This window comes from Crocodylus porosus, unplaced genomic scaffold (assembly GCF_001723895.1).
Source record: "Crocodylus porosus isolate Cpor-Errol unplaced genomic scaffold, CroPor_comp1, whole genome shotgun sequence".
In the NCBI taxonomy this organism is placed as follows: domain Eukaryota; kingdom Metazoa; phylum Chordata; order Crocodylia; family Crocodylidae; genus Crocodylus; species Crocodylus porosus.
In genome coordinates, this window is record NW_017728926.1 from 4,582,767 (window position 1) to 4,602,893 (window position 20,127).

General features: G+C 42.3%; 1 protein-coding gene across 2 annotated transcripts in view; it reads left to right on the forward strand.

Annotated features, from left to right (window-relative positions):
- Nucleotides 1-20,127, forward strand: part of MEGF6 (multiple EGF like domains 6) — a 313,131-nt gene that overhangs the window by 183,252 nt on the left and 109,752 nt on the right. For both annotated transcript variants that reach the window (XM_019541243.1, XM_019541244.1), the window contains exon 5: nucleotides 1,364-1,486. In XM_019541243.1, coding sequence (XP_019396788.1) covers nucleotides 1,364-1,486 — 123 coding nt within the window. The remainder of the gene's footprint in view (nucleotides 1-1,363; nucleotides 1,487-20,127) is intronic.

Below are 20,127 nucleotides of genomic sequence, written 5' to 3' on the forward strand. Positions count from 1 at the left end.
CTCAACTCAGCACTACAGAAGGGAAGGGAGGACTGCTTTAGTGCCCCCCAGCTTCTAGCCTGAGCGGCTTCAGGCCTGTGCCTGAATTTTCTCAGTCCAGAGGGGAAGTCTGGGTGGTTCAGCCTAGCCAGGTTAGACTAACCTGCAAAGTTTGAATCAATTCAGGCTCAGGCATTTTGAATGTCTGTCCCTAGCCAGGGAGGCAAGTTCATGAGTAAGGCATCTCTAGTAAACTGCTGGCCACAGTTACATAAGGAATGCAGCAGTGAGTCCTCACAGGGTGCTAGGTTTGAAAAAGAAATCTTCTAAAACTGACTGTGATGTCACATTGGCCACAGGTGTGCAAAAAGGAACATTTTTACTCACAGATTTGGTCTTCTTTCACTCTGACAATGCATGCATGACAAATGGTCCAGAGTACTGGCTGATCCTGAATGTTGTGATGGTATGCCTAAACCTCCTACAGTACACCTAATGGTGATATTCTGTTGTCTAGTCAGAAACTTCTTGTTCTTTCTAACTTGTGACCAGCTTGCACCTTGAAACATGAGGACTGTGAACCCTTGTTTCTGATTTTCATCCTTCATCTCTTCTTCACTTGCTTCTTTAGACCATCCGGTTGGGATTCTTTTCCCCTTGCTTTCCATTAGTTTAGGTCAGCATTTCACATCACTGTGGATTCTTTTCCCCTTGCTTTCCATTAGTTTAGGTCAGCATTTCACAACCCATGGGTCAGGGCACAAAAGTGAGTTCCAAGTATATATGAAAGGGTTGCAAACAAACTTTAAAAATAAATTCTCCTTTAAAGGAGAAAAATGTGGGAAACCATGGCTTTTCCCCTGCAGGCTGGCAGAAGTCCAGCCTGGAAAGGCTGCTTGGGGCATCCCTCAACTCCACAAACCCACCCTCTGCCCCACAAGCTGGGGTCTGGGGTTAGGAGCAAAGGGGCAGTGGGTTGGTAGTGAGGGGCACTGGGTGGGAACTGACCATCAGTGTTTACAGATGGGTACAAAAAAGGTTGGGAATCACTGTGTTAGATAAAATGGGCATTGTGCAGGGAGGCAAAGTGAGGAAAAATGTGTTTGTGCATGTAAACATATGCACCGTGGGTTCGGTAAGAGTACAAACGTATTTAGTAACAATACCTTAAATTTTAAACTCTTTGTGCATGAGCTCAGGAACTGTTTGGCTGTTTACCTTTCAGTGTTTTTCTTATTGGCGCTGAACATCTAATAAAAGAAAACCAGGAGGAAATTAAAAGTGTATTAAAAATAGAAGTGCTTTTATGGCAGATGGAGCATTCCTTTAGCTTGACTCGCCATGGCCATCTCATGTGTTCTCTCCCATGTCTCATCTCTTTCAGATGTGAATGAATGTGAAGTAGAGAATGGGGGTTGTGAGTCCCAGTGCTGCAACACTATTGGCAGTTTCTACTGCAAGTGCTCCAGTGGCCTGAAGCTGAAGGATGATGGGAAGGCCTGTGAAGGTAGGAATGGGGATGGCAGACAGCCTGCTGGAATGGGTTAACCACTGGGGCTTTGCTGGGTTTCCCTTCGCTCTGAAGCTTGCATACGTGTTATGAAGTATTTTCTTGTAGTCTTTGAAATTCTGAAGTTATGAGGTCAAACCTTGCCAAACTATAGCAGAGAAATGCTTACAGATCTTTACAGATGTCCCTGGATTTTGCAGAGTAAGTCTGCCCATAAGTAAGACATGTTCATACGTGTGAATGCAGTCTCTACATCTCTGCTGCCCTGCTATCCAGCCCCAGTCTATCTTTTGATGCCCTGAAAGTTAAATGATAGTGGGTAGCATGTGCAGAAAAAGGTAAATGAGAGCATATGCGTACATGGCATAGGAGAAAGCAGGGGTGATAGTGTTAAAAGAGACAGAGCATGGGTATGTAATGAAGGTACAGCGATGCTGCAGAGCGTGTGGGGAGGCTGAGTATACACTGGAACGGCATGTGTGTATGCACATGTAGAACAATATAACCATTTGTAGCTGCAGGAGGGACTGCAGTTTCTACCCCTGAAACACTGCCGTGTCCTGGCCGAATTCTGCCTCTTTTTTGTAATTTCAGGATACAAATAAGACTGAGAGCGTATTGAGAGTCAGCCCACAGGAGAGAGAGAAGAGAAGAAACCCAGGTCAACTTACACTGAGCTTAGTATGTTGCAGGGCACTAAGCTTAAGAGTTAGCCTCCCTGAATGCCAACAGCTTGGTGAGAAAACGTGAAACACACAGCCAGCGCGTGCTCCAGAACCAACTGACTGTGGATTGACATATGCACTTAATTACAGTAGGTCTTGTGTTCATTCAACCCAGGGTAGCTTCTTTTCAAAAGCATGTCCTGCTTATTATCTGCAGGCAGCAACTGTGTCTTAAATTACAGCATGGTTTTTGAGAGAAGGAAAGACCATTAGCAGGAAGAGGCCATCTGGTATTTCTCTCTGTGTCAAACAACATGTTATTATCTCTCTCCTAATAAAACTTCCTTTTCTGAACTGAAATTGTGGAGTATTCTCCCTGCTGGAATGTGGTAGCTCTGTATTGCCCATTCCCAGCTGTGAAGAGAGAAGAGAGGGGACTGTATTTGTGGTTTCAACCATTTTAGCCATCTTGTTGATGGTTTGGAATGCTTATTTATCTAGTTCTTAGTAGATGGGTTTATACAGATCATTCCATCACAGAAAGCAAAAATAATCCTAAAAAAACCCCAGTTTTTTTATTTAGATTTGCAGTATAAAGAAACCAAGCCTTATTAAATAAATATCAACTGCTTAAAGCTCTATAGTGTTTTGCAGTAATATTTTTAAATACTAGTGCTAACACTATTAATACTATTCGTCATACATACTGCAGCCTTCATGCCACCATTTAGGATAACAGTTGTAAGAGCATTCTCTTTGATTTTAGTGATGCAGACAAACATACTCATTATTGTGGTTAATTGTTATGTTTCCCCGAGCTTCTCTAGCTTGGTGAGTGTTAGCCCATTTCTTTCCATTTTCTTCACTTAAACTTTCTCTCTCCTCAGACTGTCCCATATTTCTGAATGAGGCCACCAGAAAGTGTTCTACTAATTTACAGTATAGAGGCTAAAACCTTCAACAAATACCCTGGAAAGGCAGACTTCAAATCTAGACATGAATAAAAGAGTCTTAAATCAGCCAGCACCTTGGAGGTTTCTGAATAAGTTACAGGACTGAGAACAGAGTTAGTGATGCCAAAGTAAAGTCGTTTGTTCACCAGGGTTAAATATTTGCTCCTTTTACCTTCTTCCACATAAGGGGTTTTTCTTATAAGTGCCCACTTGTGTTTGCTCCCCCAGGACTCACACATCACTCGACTCGGTCTGACCAGTGCTAAACCTGCACAGATCCCCTCTGCCAACTGAAACTTATCTTTACTACCATCCTGGCATGAGACCAGTGTCCAAAATGCAGCATTTTAAAGGGATTCCTGGAGAAAACTGTTCCTGTAAGGAGATTTCCAGCTAAGTTGGCACCTCCAGTTTCCAGGTGGCTAGTCCAGTGTTGTTTGAATTGGCTTGAGCTCAGCTTTTAAGATGTTGTGCTGTGTGACTCGGGGTATTTCCAAACATTTATCAGCAGCTAGGGTCTGACTGGGATATGAGTCATAATAGTCCCATCTCCAACCAGAACTAAATGACCCCACAAAGAGAGTTTATAAAATGTAACCTTCTGAGATTGCACTCTAAAAATGGTCCTTACTGTTGTATCTAATGCTAATTTAAGTTTGCCTTAGCTTGTAGGTTTTCTGTAGTTGTTGTCACCATTTACCTTATCATATGATAATCTTTCATTTCAACTGTTACATCCATACTAGTGTATGGTTGAAAGAGTAGTAGTGACAATAAAAGTGCCAGGCATTTGACATCCACCATCATTTTAGTCCTTGTGTTTTCTGAACCTGCTTTGGGCAAGGATTGACACTGGTTAAAATACTGGATTGCTCCTACATGAGAAATTACTAGTGCTAAGGCAGCAGTGGAAAAGTCGAAGAAAAATGCAAACATAGTGTCTTGGTCAGCAGTTCTCAGTCTTAAGTGGAATGTCATTTTCAAATCAAAGGAAGTGATTCTTCTGCCGCATTCAGCCCTGTTGTCTCGCCAAGAAGGATGTGGACAGATTGGATAGAGTCCAGCACAGAGTGACAACAATTATCTTGGAAAGCAAGATTTATAAGGAAAGGCTGAAAGAACTAGGATTATTTAGCTTGGAGAAGAGAAGATAGAGGTGGGGTTGATAACAGTTTTCAAATACTGGAAGGACATTCATAGAGAATGGAGATGGGCTTTTGTCTGTGGCCATACGGGACAGAACTAGAAGCAACAGACTCAAGCTGGAGCACAGGAAATTTAGGTTGAAGATTAAGAGATAATTTCTGACTATGAAGAGGGTCAAACACAGGCTACCTAGAAAAATTGTGGAATCACCATCCATGAAAATTTTCAAGAGCAAGTTGTACAGACACTTGGCTGGGATGGTTTAGTCAGGGATGATCTTGCCTTGAGCAGGGCTGGACTTGTGCGGTCCCTACCAGCCATACTTTCCTATGATTCTGTGATTCTCTCATGACTACACTTCTGGTGCTAACCTGAATCTTCCCATTGAATTCCCTTGGGATTCACTACCTCACCTACAAGTGTGGTGAGTCTTAGTTTGGGAACTGCTGGTTTCCAAACTTCTTGGAGTTTTTGACTGAATGGGAAATCTTGCTGTGTGCCTACCTTTTTCAACCAGAGCTCCCTCTATCCTCTCCCTAATGCTGGTTTCCTGTGTATATTTGCTCTTTACTTGGTGTTGATATATGACTGGTCAGTCAGCAGAGCATGTTCATTGTGCTTATACAGAAGTCTTTGCTAGTCCATGACTTTACCTACAGATATCCAGAAATAACAGAGCTGCAATGGCCAGGTTTTTCTGGGGCAGGCTTCCCCTTCCCCTTCCCCTTCCATTCTGTTCCTTTCTGTTACTTGTCTGTCTGTCTTTCTACAAATTGCATGATGTCTCTATGTCTCTTGGTCAGCCAGGAAAAGTACCTCTTTGCTGGGTATGATCAGAAGTGTAAAAAAAATCTCAAGGGTACCAGCTGCTCTCACAAATAACCTTAGGTGGAGAAGTGTGTCCAACCCAAGGGTGGGATAAAAATCAAACTTCCAGAGTGACACCCTGGCCCCACTGAAACCCCATGGGCTTCAGGAGGGTCAGAATTTCACCCTCAGTGCCCGTCATTGCCTTGAATTTGCTGAGTTTGCAAGTCAGCATGAAAGAAGCACATGTACATTCCAATGATGGCAGTGTGAGTGCAATAACCTGTTCCCCAAAACAAGCATCACATCACATAGACTTTTCACCTCCTAAACCCTTGATTCATATCGTTATCCACTGTTTTGGGCTCTACTAGATCAAACTCTTCCCCCTACCCACTGCTCCCTGGGAATTATCTGAACTATGCTTTCTACAGGGTTGAGGTGGCTGGAGCTCAGAGTTAGAACATTGCAAGAGGTTATTCACTAACCAGAGCCAAGATTTAGCTGTATTTTTTTTTAAATTATTCCAGCCCCAGCTTGGAATATTCCTTGAATTGTAGGAAAAAAAGACACCTTTAGCAGGTTCACATATACCTGAAAAACCTAAAAAAAATCACAATATCTTTAGCAAGATGTTAAATTATGTAACTCAGCATATGATATGGATAGACTAGGATTGTCACATGCTTTGCAGTGGAATTATCACATTTTCCTGGGAGAAACCAGAAACTATTCAAAGTAATTAATAAACTTTACTGGCAAACTAGAAGAGACACATTTTAGTGAACACTGTTTTGGACATTAGGGAAAAATGGTACAGCCTTGCCAATTTTGTATAGTTGTCATGTTTTGTTGAAAACAGCTGAGAAATATTTCCTGGCTCTGTCTGCTACTGAGATGTGTCAAATAAACAACTTTGTCCTTGCCTAGGGCACATTAAGATATTTTCAGTTCCTCCAGTACTCCTTGGACAACAGTTAGTTTCTTACAGGGGTGAAGGGGTTCACAGTATTGGTGCCAGTGAACCATCTCCTTTTCTCTAAGGTTGGGTCAGGGAGCACCCCAGTGAGTGCAAGCTGGGCACCTTTTCTGAACAAGACAGTGCCCCTCGGGACTGTGTATACATCTGATCTCTCTTTGTGCACCCATGAGAGTGCAAAGGGAAACAGCCTCAACCTTCCCTCCGCTCCTTTCTCTCATTCTTTGCTGTGCATCAAAATGTGGTGCATGTCCAACTTGCCATTCTTCCTTCAGCTTCCAGCTCATTCCATAGAAGTTTATTGTCGTGAATAAATCCCTCTTTGTTTTCTCATGGGCAGCTTTTTCAATTAGATTTTCCTAAAAGAAGAAAGAATAGGACAAAAAGACAAAGGGAAAACTTTCCATGAGGCAGAGTGAGGTAAATCCCAGTCTCCGCCATTGTGACAGACCAAAAATGCAAATTTCAAATGCTTACTATCATGCACTGGTTTTATGTCCCTAATCAAAGGGCACAACACTAAAATGTATCCAGGAACATTGCATCTTCCTCATTTTTGTTACATACCAGGTTCTTTCTCAGAGGCCACTGCTTTGACAGGAGTGTTGAAAGCCAGGTCAAGACTAACCTTCAAGAATAGTTTTGTCCCCTTCCAGCATACATGGTCATGTTATAACTGACAAACAGGGGTAGGCAGCATTGACCGTGACTATCACGAGCATCTTCTTTGCCTCTTCTCTTCCCCCCACTTTGCTTCTCATGGGAGTCTCTTACACAAATAAGTGACCTTGTCACTTTGTCTCCGAACTATGGATGAGGTTCTTTAAGAACAGAGACAGAAACTATTTTATTTGATGCCCATCTTGCTGGGGTCATCTGATCCCAGCAGACTTTCCTGCCCAAATGCAGGGGAGCTGGACTTGATAATCTGTAAGGTCCCTTCCAGCCCCTAGCAACTATGAAACTATCAAACTATGAAACTATTTCCAATATTTCCTTATTTTGCAGAAGAAAAGAGTTTCTTTCTCCCATCTTGGACTTGAGTAGACTGAACAAATTGATACACTTCCTCAAATTCTGGCGATAACACTGGCCTCCATGATTCTTCCTCCTTGGGGTCAGAACTGGCAAAAAGCTCCTGACTGAACAGATTCCTAGTTCCATACTTCTACCTGACCCACAGGAAGTACCTGGGACTTGCCATGGGGGCCAAATCACTATGACTACAAAGCCCTTGTCTCACTTTGTTCAAGTGTCAGGAGCTACACAAAGCATGCAGTAGATGCAAAGTCTGTTCCTTGTGCTTGGCCTTCCACTCCTGATGGCTTTTTCTTATGCTCGTTGTAGAGGGCGGACTCTGCTGCATCTGCCACAGCTTAATTTCACTTCTATTTTCTGGGCACACCAGGACTAGAAATTCCCTTTACGTTCCCTGTTTGCGAAAGGGCTTTTGCAGGAGAGTGTGTGGGACTTGATCTAGTATTACAGAGACATGGAAGCTTAGGAAGGTCACAAAGGATGCAAGGCAACATGTAAGGTTTGCAGCATGCTCAGTTTTTCTCTGTGGAAATCCTGTTGACTAGAGAATAAAAAACAAAGCAGCCTGGGCTACAAAATGTGGGAGGTTAGATGTCCTGACCTCCTTGGACATAGGGCTTGCCTGATTTGAGATGAAATTGGCATCTCTTTTGAGAGTGTGAGTCCTGGGTTCAGAGGCCTCTGTTTTACTCTTCATCATGTGACTTGATTAATGGCTGGTGTTTCTGGTGACACAAGATTGTTGGTCCCCCGGAGATGTCCCCTTTGATGTATCTGTTAAATAAACTTCTGAACAAAAATACCAGCAGGATGCATGGGGGCAGAGGCAAAAATCCATGGGCTCTGCTGTTTGCTTTTAGGGAGGAAGATTTACAAAGGACACTTTAATCTCAAGAACCTGCTTCAAGGGCCTTTTTTCAGCCTCTGAAACTGATGTAATTTAAGTCCCAGGGCCTCATGCTAACCAGCACAGGTGACATTTGCTCTGTAGATTCATTGCCTATAGAATGTACAGAAGATGGAAAGTGCAGGTTTGTTTAAGGAGGAGTGTCATTTTTTTCACCATGTGGTCGTGATTGACTGGGTAATGAATGGGGTGTGATATGCAGGGATAAATATTTTCCTTTGACGGTAAGGGAATGGTGAAATTTTCTTGGAAGGTATTGGGTATTCAGGAGTTACGGTTCTGACTGGCTTATGGGTTAGTTCCAAAGATCAGGTTGGGCTGTGTGACATCTCAGCCCCACAGAAGTTAATGGGGATTTTGCCATGGAGTTCAGGGAGGCCAGAATTTCACCCCTACTTTTTTTAAGTGTTTGAGAAAGACATGGTTCTTGTGACTATTGCTATTAAAAAGCCCTGTACTAGCAAGAGCCATGTTGTTGATGGCACATTTGTAAATAAAGTGTGGACAGTGCTGCCAGAAGACATCTTAACATTTTAACAAAGTCCAACATATCTCTTTCTGCACCTTATAAACTATACTTCACTTCTATTTTTCTCCCACCTTAAGAAATCATATTGTATCATTTGATAAATGTTCCTGACTACTCTTGCTGTGGGGTTTTAAAACCCAAGAGCCCCTTTGCTTGCACCATTGTTTTCTTTAGCAAAGTGTAAAAATTGTTTGGAGGGTATTCAAGGGTTTGTGTTCAAAAGCTTTACAACTTTCAACAAAAATCAGGATTTGCAATCCTGGAACATTTCCAAGCATATTAGCAGCTAGGATGATGGGTTCATTGTCATACTTTTAATGCTCCCTTGTCTTCTAGTTTACGATGTTTTGCTTAACTAAGTCATCTGCCTGGAATCTTTTCCATGGTTGTCCACCAAGGGCATTGTCTGTTTCCAGACACAGGCAGGGCAGAAAGACAGGTGACTTTAGCCAAGCGTGGACAGGAGATGCGGATCTGGATCCACAATCAGAAAAATATTTCCACTCTTCCTTTCTTGCTTGTTCACCTTTTCTTCATTTGGGAATCTTATTATTACTTCTTCATTCCCTATTTTCCCAGGAATGGAAATTCTGCGTCTTGTTGCAGTTCAAGCATAGTTGCAGCTGAATATGGTATGTGGATTAACGAGGTGGTATTTAGATGTAAAACAGATTTCAGGTGGGGTTCAAATTTCTGGTTTAGGACTAAGAAGAAATAGCATTTGGACTTGTAATTGATGGAGCTTTTCTTTTAAGATGCAGACAGTGGATACATATGTGTATGAACAAGAGATTTTAAAGTCCCATCAAAGGCAGAAGTTCTTACCTATGAAACTTCAATTGCACTTTTATAATAAACAAATTGGTCAGTCAAGCTGAGTGGTCACCAAGCATACTGCGGTGTTGTGAATAAGGCTACTGTAGCGGGTTTGCAAGCCTCACCATATCTTTAGATACGGTTTGCTAAATGTGTCCTCAATAAGAAACTTGGTCATGAGAATAACTGGAGCTCCGGTGCACCAAGGGCTAGTACTGGGAAAAGGTATCATGGTTCAACTGATGACCTTTTCTCATACTTCCATAACCCCACTTGTGGATCAGCCCTGAGATATTCAAGTGTTATCAGTTTAGGAATCATGCTGTCGCTTCTGTCCATTCATTTTTTTTTATTGCCAGCTGCTTATGCACTGTGGAATTCATGCAGGATGTTTGTCTCCATCCTGGAAGGTTTTCTGTACTGCCATATGGGCTAGGAAGAGAGGGGCTAATACAAAATTTATGAACTTCTTCCCCAGACAGCCGTGAATTCAATACCATGCGCTGAACAAAACTGCCTGAGGTCTGCAGAGCTCTAAAATGTGGCTTTAACAAAGTGATATTTTTAGGTTGTGTTTTAAATGTCATTTCATAGAGGGAGGTATCTTTGACCTTTTCAAACCCTTCTAAACACAAAGGCATGAACTCTGAGCTCAATAAAACTTCAGACTTTCTAGCTGGATTTTGTGAAACAAACATTTAATTCTGCACACAGAATGTTTGTTTAATTACCAACCAACGTTTTCCTTACGTATATTTAACAGGGTTCAAAAGTCTGTCTGGAATACATTTGAGTATGCAGCCTGTGACTGGTATGTGTTAAATTTCCTGTGCTGTTTATTTTTCTAACTCTTCCATAGCCCATATTACAGTGCAGCACAGTGACAGAGCAGCTGAGCTGCTAATCTGCGGAGTCAAAATGTCATGGCTAAACCAATTGGAATTTGAACTTCCTTTTAATGCAGACAGAAATATTCAGGTGATGCCAAACTTCTGCATTATATTGTTTGGAAGAAAAGGGGTCAATGTGGTGCATGAACTCTGTAAACTGTAGTCACCTAGAACACCAGGTAGCTTTTGCTTTATGTAGTCTCTGTATCCAGGTGAAGCTTCCTTTTTCCCTTTTGAAATCCTTGGCTTGTTCTGGAATTCATGTTACACTAGTCTGGATTTGTTCAGGAATTGAGGAACCTAATGCATGCCACTGCACTGGCCCAGTGACCATCTTGTTGTTGTAAGGAGTTCTTCCTCTTCAGAAGCCATTTGCAGTAACTGTGTGTGGCTGTCTTTTTATGTCATGAATTCAAGGCCCTCCTGACACTTCTTGAGAAAGGGAGCTGGGATTTGGCCTTTTTCTGAGAGCAGAGTTAGCCAGGTACCCGGAATAGAAGGTGGACATTTAGCTGTAGACTGCTAAATGATGACTCTGGAGAGTTTGTGTCTAGTCCTGGTTCTGTCTCTGAGTCATTAGGTCCTTTTGTACTCGTCATAGATTCATAGATGTTTGGGTTGGAAGGGACCTCAGTAGATCATCGAGTCTGACCCCCTGCCCTGGGCAGGAAAGAGCGCTGGGGTCAGACAACCCCAGCCAGGTGCATATCCAGCATCCTCTTAAAGACCCCCAAGTAGGGAAGAGCACCACCTCCCTTGGAAGCCTGTGCAGATTCTGGCAACCCTCACTGTAAAGAAGTTTTTCCTGATGCCTAACCTAAATCTGCACTCTGTCAGTTTGTGCCCATTGTTCCTAGTTACTCTAAGGGGTGCCCTGGTAAACAGAGCATCTCCTATTCCTTGCTGCCCTCCCCCCCGATGAACTTGTAGGCGGCTACAAGATCACCTCTCAGCCGTCTCTTGTGGAGTCTGAAGGGATCCAGGTCCCTCAATCTCTCCTCGTAGGGCTTTGTGTTCAGGCCCCTAACCATACGAGTGGCCCTTCTCTGAACCCCCTCGAGGTTGTCCACATCCCTTTTGAAGTGCGGCACCCAAAACTGGACACAGTACTCCAGCTGCGGCCTGACCAATGCTGCATAGAGGAGAATTATCGCCTCTCTGGACCTGTTCATCATGCACCTGCTAATGCATGATAAAGTGCAGTTAGCTTTACCGATTGTTTTGTCACACTGATGATTCATTGTTCATCTTGGTGTCACCAATGACTTCAAGATCCCTTTCCACTGCTGTGCTGCTGAGAAGTTCCTCCCCCAGCCTGTAAGCATGTTGGTGATTCCTTCTCCCTAGGTGCAGCACTTTGCACTTGTCTTTGTTGAACTGCATCCTATTCTGTTCCACCCACTTTTCCAACCTGTCCAGATCCACCTGGATTCGTTCCCTACCCTCTAGCATGTTAACTTTACCCCATAATTTGGTATCATCTGCGAATTTGGACAGAGTGGCTTCCACGCCCTCATCCCAGTCACTGATGAAAACATTGAACAGCACAGGTCCAAGGACCGGGCCTTGTGAGACTCTGCTGCCCACATCTTTCCAGGTTGATACTGATCCATCCACTACCACTCTCTGGGTGATCATATCTCCCCACCGTTCCTTTGTTCACCTGTTAATACATATCTGCATCCTCACTCATTCTTGCTACCTCTTAAAAGGATGGCCAGTGAGGGTATAGGGCTAAGGAACTGCCTTCAAGACAGTAATGTGTAGGTCACTGTGCAATATCATGTACTTGCTGCACCCACAAATGCAGGAGTGCCATTGTTCTACTCCTTTTAAATGTGACACCCCATTTTCTTGTGAGTGAATGTAACCTTGAAGTGTCTGTCACTTCCCAGAGGGTAGCTTCCATTGCTGGTGGCTCTCCCTCTATATAGCTGGTGTGAGTTTCCTTTATCCCCCTGCAGCCTTTTGTTCCGTTTCTGTGCGCTTTTGGGTATTTCTAGGCTGTTCTTGTGTTCTTTGCTTTACAGCCTCTTCTTAATGGCACAGTCCTTTTAGACTCCCCTTATAGGTCAGATGCTCTCATTTTACCATTATCTTTTAGTCCTTTCTTTGGACAAATTGTCTTTGAATCCTTTTTTTTATGCTGAAGCTTATCAAAGTCTGTGTTGTGGTACCCAGAACTGCATGCAGAACTTTGTCTGTGATCTTCCTGAGGAAACAATAAGCTTCCTGTATATACCAGATAGACTGTGCCTCTATACAGTATCCCAGAATAGCATTTGCAAGAATACGCTGCTGTGATCTCATGTTGAATTTACCAGCTAACCTCATCCTGGGTCTCTTTCTGTACTGCTGCTCTCAAACCAGCCTGCTGTGATTCAGCCTTTCTGTCCTATAAATGTATTGCTTGCATTTTATTTACCTTTCATGTCACGCCATTTGACACTGCTCACCCTCCTAAGCTCTCTTGTTCCAGATACAGTTTCACAGTGCTTACAAGCCTTTCTAATTTGGTACCATCAGCACTTTTGATTAATGTGCTTTGTCTTTACCTCATTCTTAAGCTGTACAGGGGAAAGTGCCAGGTGCAAGAGAATGTAATAAAGACAAGCAAAGGCAAAAAAGGCATTTTTTGCTCTCCACTGGGATGCATAATTGAAGAGATCCCAAAGAAATGTTTGCAATTGTGTAGCTGTTGGATGAGCTGTCTCAGTTCCGGGAACGGATTTTCTAATAACTGACTAAGCTTGCTGTCCTTTTACAGTTATATAGGAGAGGTTTGAATATATATATATAAAAACGGTCCAGGCAGTTTGGCCTTTTCGAGTTTTAGTGGTACCTTTTTGTTAGTAAAATATTTATTGGTTAACTTACAGTTGTGCTTAGTATTGGTCTTGTCCATCCCTCTGAGTGCAGGAGTAAGGCCAGGATTTCTTGAAATGTTATTCCTGACTCAGATTTTAAATCTAGCAAAGGCAAGCCAATTAACTTTTCATTTACCTAGTGCCTAAAACAGTAACACCGATACTCAAGTGCCTTAGATTGGTTCTGCGATGCTTTATAAATATTAATTAACCATTTTCCAAAAGACAAACATTGTGCAATCTTGAAGAATTCCAGCTGAAATTGTGGGCATATATTTATAGGTGCATGTGTGAGTGTTAGATATAAAACTACACACAGAGGAGCCAGATTTGCTCACTTCTCCATGATTCAAAACAGCAGAAATCCTGGTGTAGCTTGTGAGGACTGTGAGGTGCTCAGTTTCTCATAGAAAGCTATCCATACCTGAGAGTATCGGCCCCTTAAACACAGTGCTAATTTTAGAAAATGGTCATCAAAGGAATCTCATAATGAAACAGGAAGCTGTGGATACCTGCTTCCTATCAATCCAGGCAAATCACCACTGACAGTTGAACAGCTCATCAAAAACCTCTAGAACAGTCTGTGATGGATCTAAACTTCTCATAGAAACGAGGCCATTCCTTCCCATCCCCAAGTTTCGGCCTTTTTATTTCCAATTACAGGCCTCATCAAGAAGTGCAGAGACGTCTGTGGTTCTTAAAAGTAATGCAAATAAAAGTAAATTCAAACTTTTTCAAGCTTCAAAGACAGGTGGGTTAGGGCTCACTTAATTTTAGATGAACTTCTAGGCAGCCATATTTTACCTAAGCCCATTGATCCATTTCTGTGCCAATGGGAGTTTACTTTGAGGCTTTAAAATTGTCGCTGTCTTTTTAATTTTGAAATAAAGACTACTGACACAATAAGCTGCCAGGATTCTTGTAAGAATCTAGTAATACTAAAACAGAATCCCAGTGAAATTCCTTTAGCATTACAGATCCTGTCTACATAGATCACTGTTTCAGGAACCCTTTTGACATTAATGTTCTTGTAACTAAGTCCAAAGGAAGTAGTCATGATTTCCTGCTGATTGTAATGTGTTGCCAAATTCAAATCATCTCTTAGAACTTCATCAGCTGAAATAAATTAGGTGACAAGGAAGCACAAGCTGGCTCAAACCAGGCTAAAGTGAGCTTGTTACATGAGCAAAGTTTGATTTATTTTTTTTATGAGTTTGTTAGACTATAAAGCATGCCTGGTACAAGTCTGATCATTTTGCTAGAAGTGCAAGAGGGGATGAAACTGGCTATGGCGATTGTATGATTTGGGGGCTTGAGTCCTCGCAATGCCATTCACTAGGCCAAAGAGCATCTTGGTTGGGGTTTTGTTGCCTATCCAAGAAATACAAATTTCTCATTCAGCGGGCCATTCAAAAGGTCATTTGGCTTTATGGAGTCAATGAGTCTCCTGGAGGATTGCTCACATTGTGATTCAGATGCATTCCACAAGGCAAGCAGTAATTTAATGCAGCCAAACGATCCTTGCCTAGCACTTCCAAAGTGAGAAAGTCCATTTTAAAGCACTTTCGATAGCCACATGACCATGCGAGTTTTACACATAAACACTTTTGTAAAAAGCTTTTAACAAAAAAGTCTCCACACCAGCTATTGACACTTGGTAATTGTGCTAGCATACCAAAGATCTGGTCCAATCCAGGAGGAAGAAATATTAATGTTTGGGGTTTTATTAATGCGCAAAACATTTAAAAAAAAAAACCTTAAAAACAGCCTCTGGCAGGAGTGCAGCACAGGCATGACCATATGAAAAAGAATAGAATTGTTCAAATGTAAGATGATTGAATACTATTATGCTGACTCAGAGAGCTTGCTGTTCCCAACTCAGTCATTAATGCTGTTTCCTTGGAAGTCTGCTGTTTTGAGTGATATCCTTGCTGCAGCTTAGTTTGAGAGATTTTGCACATCACTATATAAGATAAGGATGTAAGCTATGCATCTCTGCTAGTCCTGATCACATTGGCGACTTAAATTGTAATAAACATTTGTAACGGATACATTGGGAGTAGGCACTGGAAAACCTTAGTATCCTGCATCACACGGTCCATTTTAACTGATTTTATTGTGGAGATGGGTCTTAAATATTACTTTTTTCCCACAAATATCATGTTTCTTCCACAGTATGAGAGAAATTGCTGGGTTTAGGCCATTTAAATTCTGAATATTAATTAAAAGCTTTTTGAGTGTTATAATGAATCTTTGCAAAAATGGGCTGAAATGGTCCAGGAAATGTTGCTCATGCATGGAGCAGCCTGCTAAATAGGGCTGTGCGAAACGGCACTGTTCTGTTTCGACAGAACAGCGTTTCATTTTGAATTTCATTTTGATTCAAAATTGCTGTTCCGTTTTGTTGAAACAGTGATGCTGTTTTGACGTTTTACCCATACACTATAATGGGGAAGCTCGAAACAGCCTCTCTTGTTCGGCAGGCAGAAGGGGGCCCACAACCCTGGGAAGGCTACGGGGGCTGTGCCAGTCCTTCCAGGGCTTCAGACTCCCAATCTGCCTGCTGGAAGAGGAGGAGAAGCTGGGTGCTGCAGCCTGGGATCAGGGAGCTGGGGAAGGAAACTGAGCCCGATTGCTCAGTTCCCCTCCCCAGTGCTGCAGGTGGGCTGGGGAAATAATTGTAGTGCTGGGGAGGGGAGCTCAGCTCAGCTGGGCTGAGTTCCTTTCCCCAGCCCAATCTAGCTGGAAAGGGGAACTGAGCTCAGCTGGGCTGAGTTGCCTTCCCCAGCCTGATCATAGGGGTTGAGCCTGAGCTCAGTTCCCTTCCCCTGTGCTGTGATTGGCTTCCCACAGCACAGCTGTGGGAGGCAGGGAGAGCCAGGGCCAGCTGAGCCAAATGGGTCTGTGGCCCTGGTTCTCCCATCTCCCGCCACCTGGCTGCTGGCTGCTTCGAAACGCGAAACATTTTGAAACTTTCAAAACATTTCAACTAGCCTTATTTTGTTTCGAGGCTGTTTCAAAGCCCTTCGTTTCGATTCACTTTTGTCGTTTTGAACTCAAAATGAGTTGAAACAGTGTCAAATCGAAACAGCCAGCAAAATTTCACACAGCTCTACTGCTAAAGAACTAGATCTGATAGCCCACAATCATTTGGAAGATACTATAATGATGTCTTGAGTGGGTGTTTTCTTCTTTGGTTGGATGCTTCAGTATGGCAGATTTTTTGCAGAGTGATATGCATTTCTTTCTGAGCACATTTAATTTGGAATTTTGCTACAGCCAGATCGTACTACTAAAATGTTTAAAAGTCAGCAAGATCTGCCATTTTCCTTACCACCTAACCCACAAACACATTGTTGCAAAACATTCCAGGAAGCTAATGGTGTTTTATGAGTTGGCCTCTGGAAAATCCAATAAACTATGCTTACTTCTCACTTTCTTTCTTTGTTTCTTTCTTCTTTTTTTAATTTAAATTTTGCCCCCAACACACAGGGATCAGTAACATCATGACTTTCTCAGAAACTTCACTGTGGCCCCCCCTCACTTGATCTTAGTCCCTTGCATTTAGAAATATTTCATAAGATTAATTTAAAAAATAACAGATCCAAGTAAGTGTTTTGTTTTGTTTTAATATTGTTGACAGCTATAGAAAGTCATGTCTTATCCATGCTTTCTGATGAAGTGTTCTGTAGCTGGGTCACAGGAGGACTGAAATCTTTAGAAGTGCCAAGTATAGGTTTATTCTCCCATAGTTTCGTGCTCTGGTACTGTCTTTTTGGGGCAAATGCAAAATCCTCCCTTTCAATATGGAAAGTGCTTCCTCATCATTTTCACGCTGTATTTTTGGTTGCAGCGTGTGATATCTGTTTGCCAACGGTTGCTTATCAGATGGAAAAAAGTCATCATTGGTTAGCTAGAGGAGGACAAAGAGGTGATTGGTTTTATCAGTCGTATCACAAGAGGGCCACAGAACAGGGGGACTAATCTTTGATGGCAGGTTTGGTGGAGGAGGATAGAAGGTTACTAGATATTAATCATGTGGTCTGGGGGGCTATGAGAGGCTCACTCAATTTGTATAGTACCTATTCTCTAGTTAAATAAGAGCACGTTTCACCAATGCTAAACCAATTTAAAAGCAATAGCAGGGTGGTAATAACGGAATGATTCAGCCCCCTCTTGGAAAAGATAGTCTGCTATTTCAGCATATGCTGCATTTATTAAGGCAGTGAAAGGCTGCATTGCAACTATGGATGATATGCACTGCTTCCATGGGTATTCTCTACTTCATTAGAAGAAGTAGCTTAAGTGTCAAAATACCTCTCTTTGCAGAAGTATGCAGCCATAAGGTTTTCAGCAGGGCTATAATTACTGACACAGAACACAGTTCATGTGCTTTTGTTAGCACTGGGCACAGATGCCAGACAGATGAAACTCATAATAAAAGCTCATTTTCTGTTTAATATTATAGGCCATTCCTATTAGCAGCTTGTTAGTCTCTCTTCTTCAGGATATGTATACAGGATCAATCAGTACAAATGTTTGGAAGAAATTGTTTTTTGTTTGCTGTAAAATAAAAGGCCATGAAGAGATTAACACACATAGACTCTTAGGCTTCTGGAACTGGGTGGCAAGTGTTGATAGCCTTTCGTAATGTCTTCCAGGGGAGATTGTTTGTATTGTTTCATTAAGCAGACTCTGCTGTGAGTCGTTTTCATTCATTATCTAGCATCTTCATTCAGTAGACAGGTTAATGCAAAATTAACTCTGTGTGCTTTACTTGAGCCTCTTGTTCTTACATATTCACATGCAAACTGTCTTAAAGTGACAGAATGAGCACTGTACATTTAACATGGTCAGCCAGCACATGTATAACATGCATGGAGCCTAACTCACAAGGTGGTAGTCTCACCTCTAAGCACTTTGTTCTCACCAAACATGTTCATGGCTTAGCACACATGCCATTATGTGCGCTTAATGCAAACTTGTGAGTGTGCACACACATGCACACACAGATACACACATGTGCACGCGCGCACGCGCATACACACACATAGTTGTGTCTGCTCAAGGCAAGCCTCAAGTAATCTCTCCATATAGCCTTTTCAAGATGCATTTTTATAGGTGGATTAGCACAGAAGAATAGCTCCTGGTGCTAGCCTAGGATGGTGCACACCAAGTTGACGTTGGTATGAGTTGCTGAATCCCAATGCTGCTTGCAAGCCGCATGTTGTGATCTCTCAATTCTAACATGATTGGTGTGTGTGTGTGTGTGTGTGTGTGTGTGTGTGTGTGTGTGTGTGTGTGTGTGTGTGTGTGTGTGTGTGTGTGTGTATCTATATATAAAACCTGTTCCCAGAAGTGCATACTCGTAAAGGTAAAACTGAAGCTTGCCCTTTATATTACAGTGCTTAGATTGCTCATGAGACCTGTTGAAACAGCAGAACCTCATAAAATGACTTGAGAATTTTACTTCTTCTTTGAGATCCACCTAAAAACAACCAATTGTTGGAGCCAGAGCTCCTCTGGCCCATGACAGACATCCAGAAGAGAGCTCTCATTTCCCTGTTTGACACCCAACAAACCAGAAACTCAAGCACTCTAATCGTACTCCCTCTAGTTTATTGCCCTTAAGAAACTCTCCATCTTTACGTAGTGGGACAGTGGCTGCCATGCCCTCAGTTTTTTCAGTCTCTCCCACACATGCCCCATTTTAACATTCTTCCTTGTCCGATAACAGCAGAAACAAGCAGTCTTCCCACCCTGTGTATTGCCTCTTTACAAGACATACTTGTAAGTATACACAAAATTTTCCAAATCTAATCTCCTAATTTCCTGGCTTTGTATAGCTCCATACTGACTACTCTTTCTCTTTTACTTCCCCCCCCAAAATGCATATCTGCCTCTGTATCTTCCTTATCTGCTGCAGTGATGGTGGATACACCATTCTCATGTAAAGGACAATCAGCAAGAGTACTGTTTTTGCTCCAGCCAGTTTACCCTTGAAAGATAATGTTCTACCATGCCACAATCCCAAAATCTGCCTTAGTCTTACCTCTGATTTCTGCCACACTTTTGTTCCTTTCTCTTTGGCATCCATTGGGATTCCCAAGATCTTTATTGCACCCTCTACCACCCACAACCTGAAGTTCTGTAAATTCTCCCAATTCCCCATTCCCATCATAATACTTTTCATTTTATTTCATTTCACCTCTAGCACTTCACCATAGTTCTCAGTATACTTCAATATTCTCTCAGTTAATATGTTGTCCTGAGCCACAATGTTCACATCATCCATATATAAAGTATATTTAACTTCTCCTCCTCCTGGTATCTTCACACTGCTTATCAGTTTATCATCACAAACTGTCCCAATGGCTCCATCTTGCACACAAAAAGATGGGGGACAGCAGGTATCCCCGTCTTATCACTGTTTGTATGGGGAATGCTTTGGTCCTTTGTTCCTTTGAACAAATGGTCAAGTAAGCATTCACCAGAACTTGACTTCCCACTTTACTGTATAACACTTTCACCCACCTGATCGTCTTTGCAGGAAACCCCATCTTCCACAATACTTCAAACATAAATCATGTTCAAGAATATCATACGCCTTTTCCGGGTCTAAATTCAGTATTACTGTGTTTCTTTTCCTCTCTTGTACATGTGATATGACATCTCTCATAAACCATAGGGTCTAGGATATCCTCCTCTCAGGAATGGCACACGTTTGTTCTTCTTTTATCACATCTGCTAAACAGTCACACTTTCTTCTGGCCAGTACTTTTGCTATCAATTTGTAGTCTATGTTTAAAAGGGTTATTGGCCTCAGGTTGCCTAAGATGTCTTGCTTTCCCTTCTTGAATATCAAAATTACCATATCTTCTGCAAAATTCTCCCCTATATCCCCACCCTCCATTATTTCCCTGTATGACTCTATTATATCTGTCCCTAGCCATTGCCAACATTTTTCATAGAATTCCACCGAAGGTCTGTCTCTTCCCAGTGCCTTCCCTGTCCTGCATGCTTTTAAGCAGTCCTCACCCT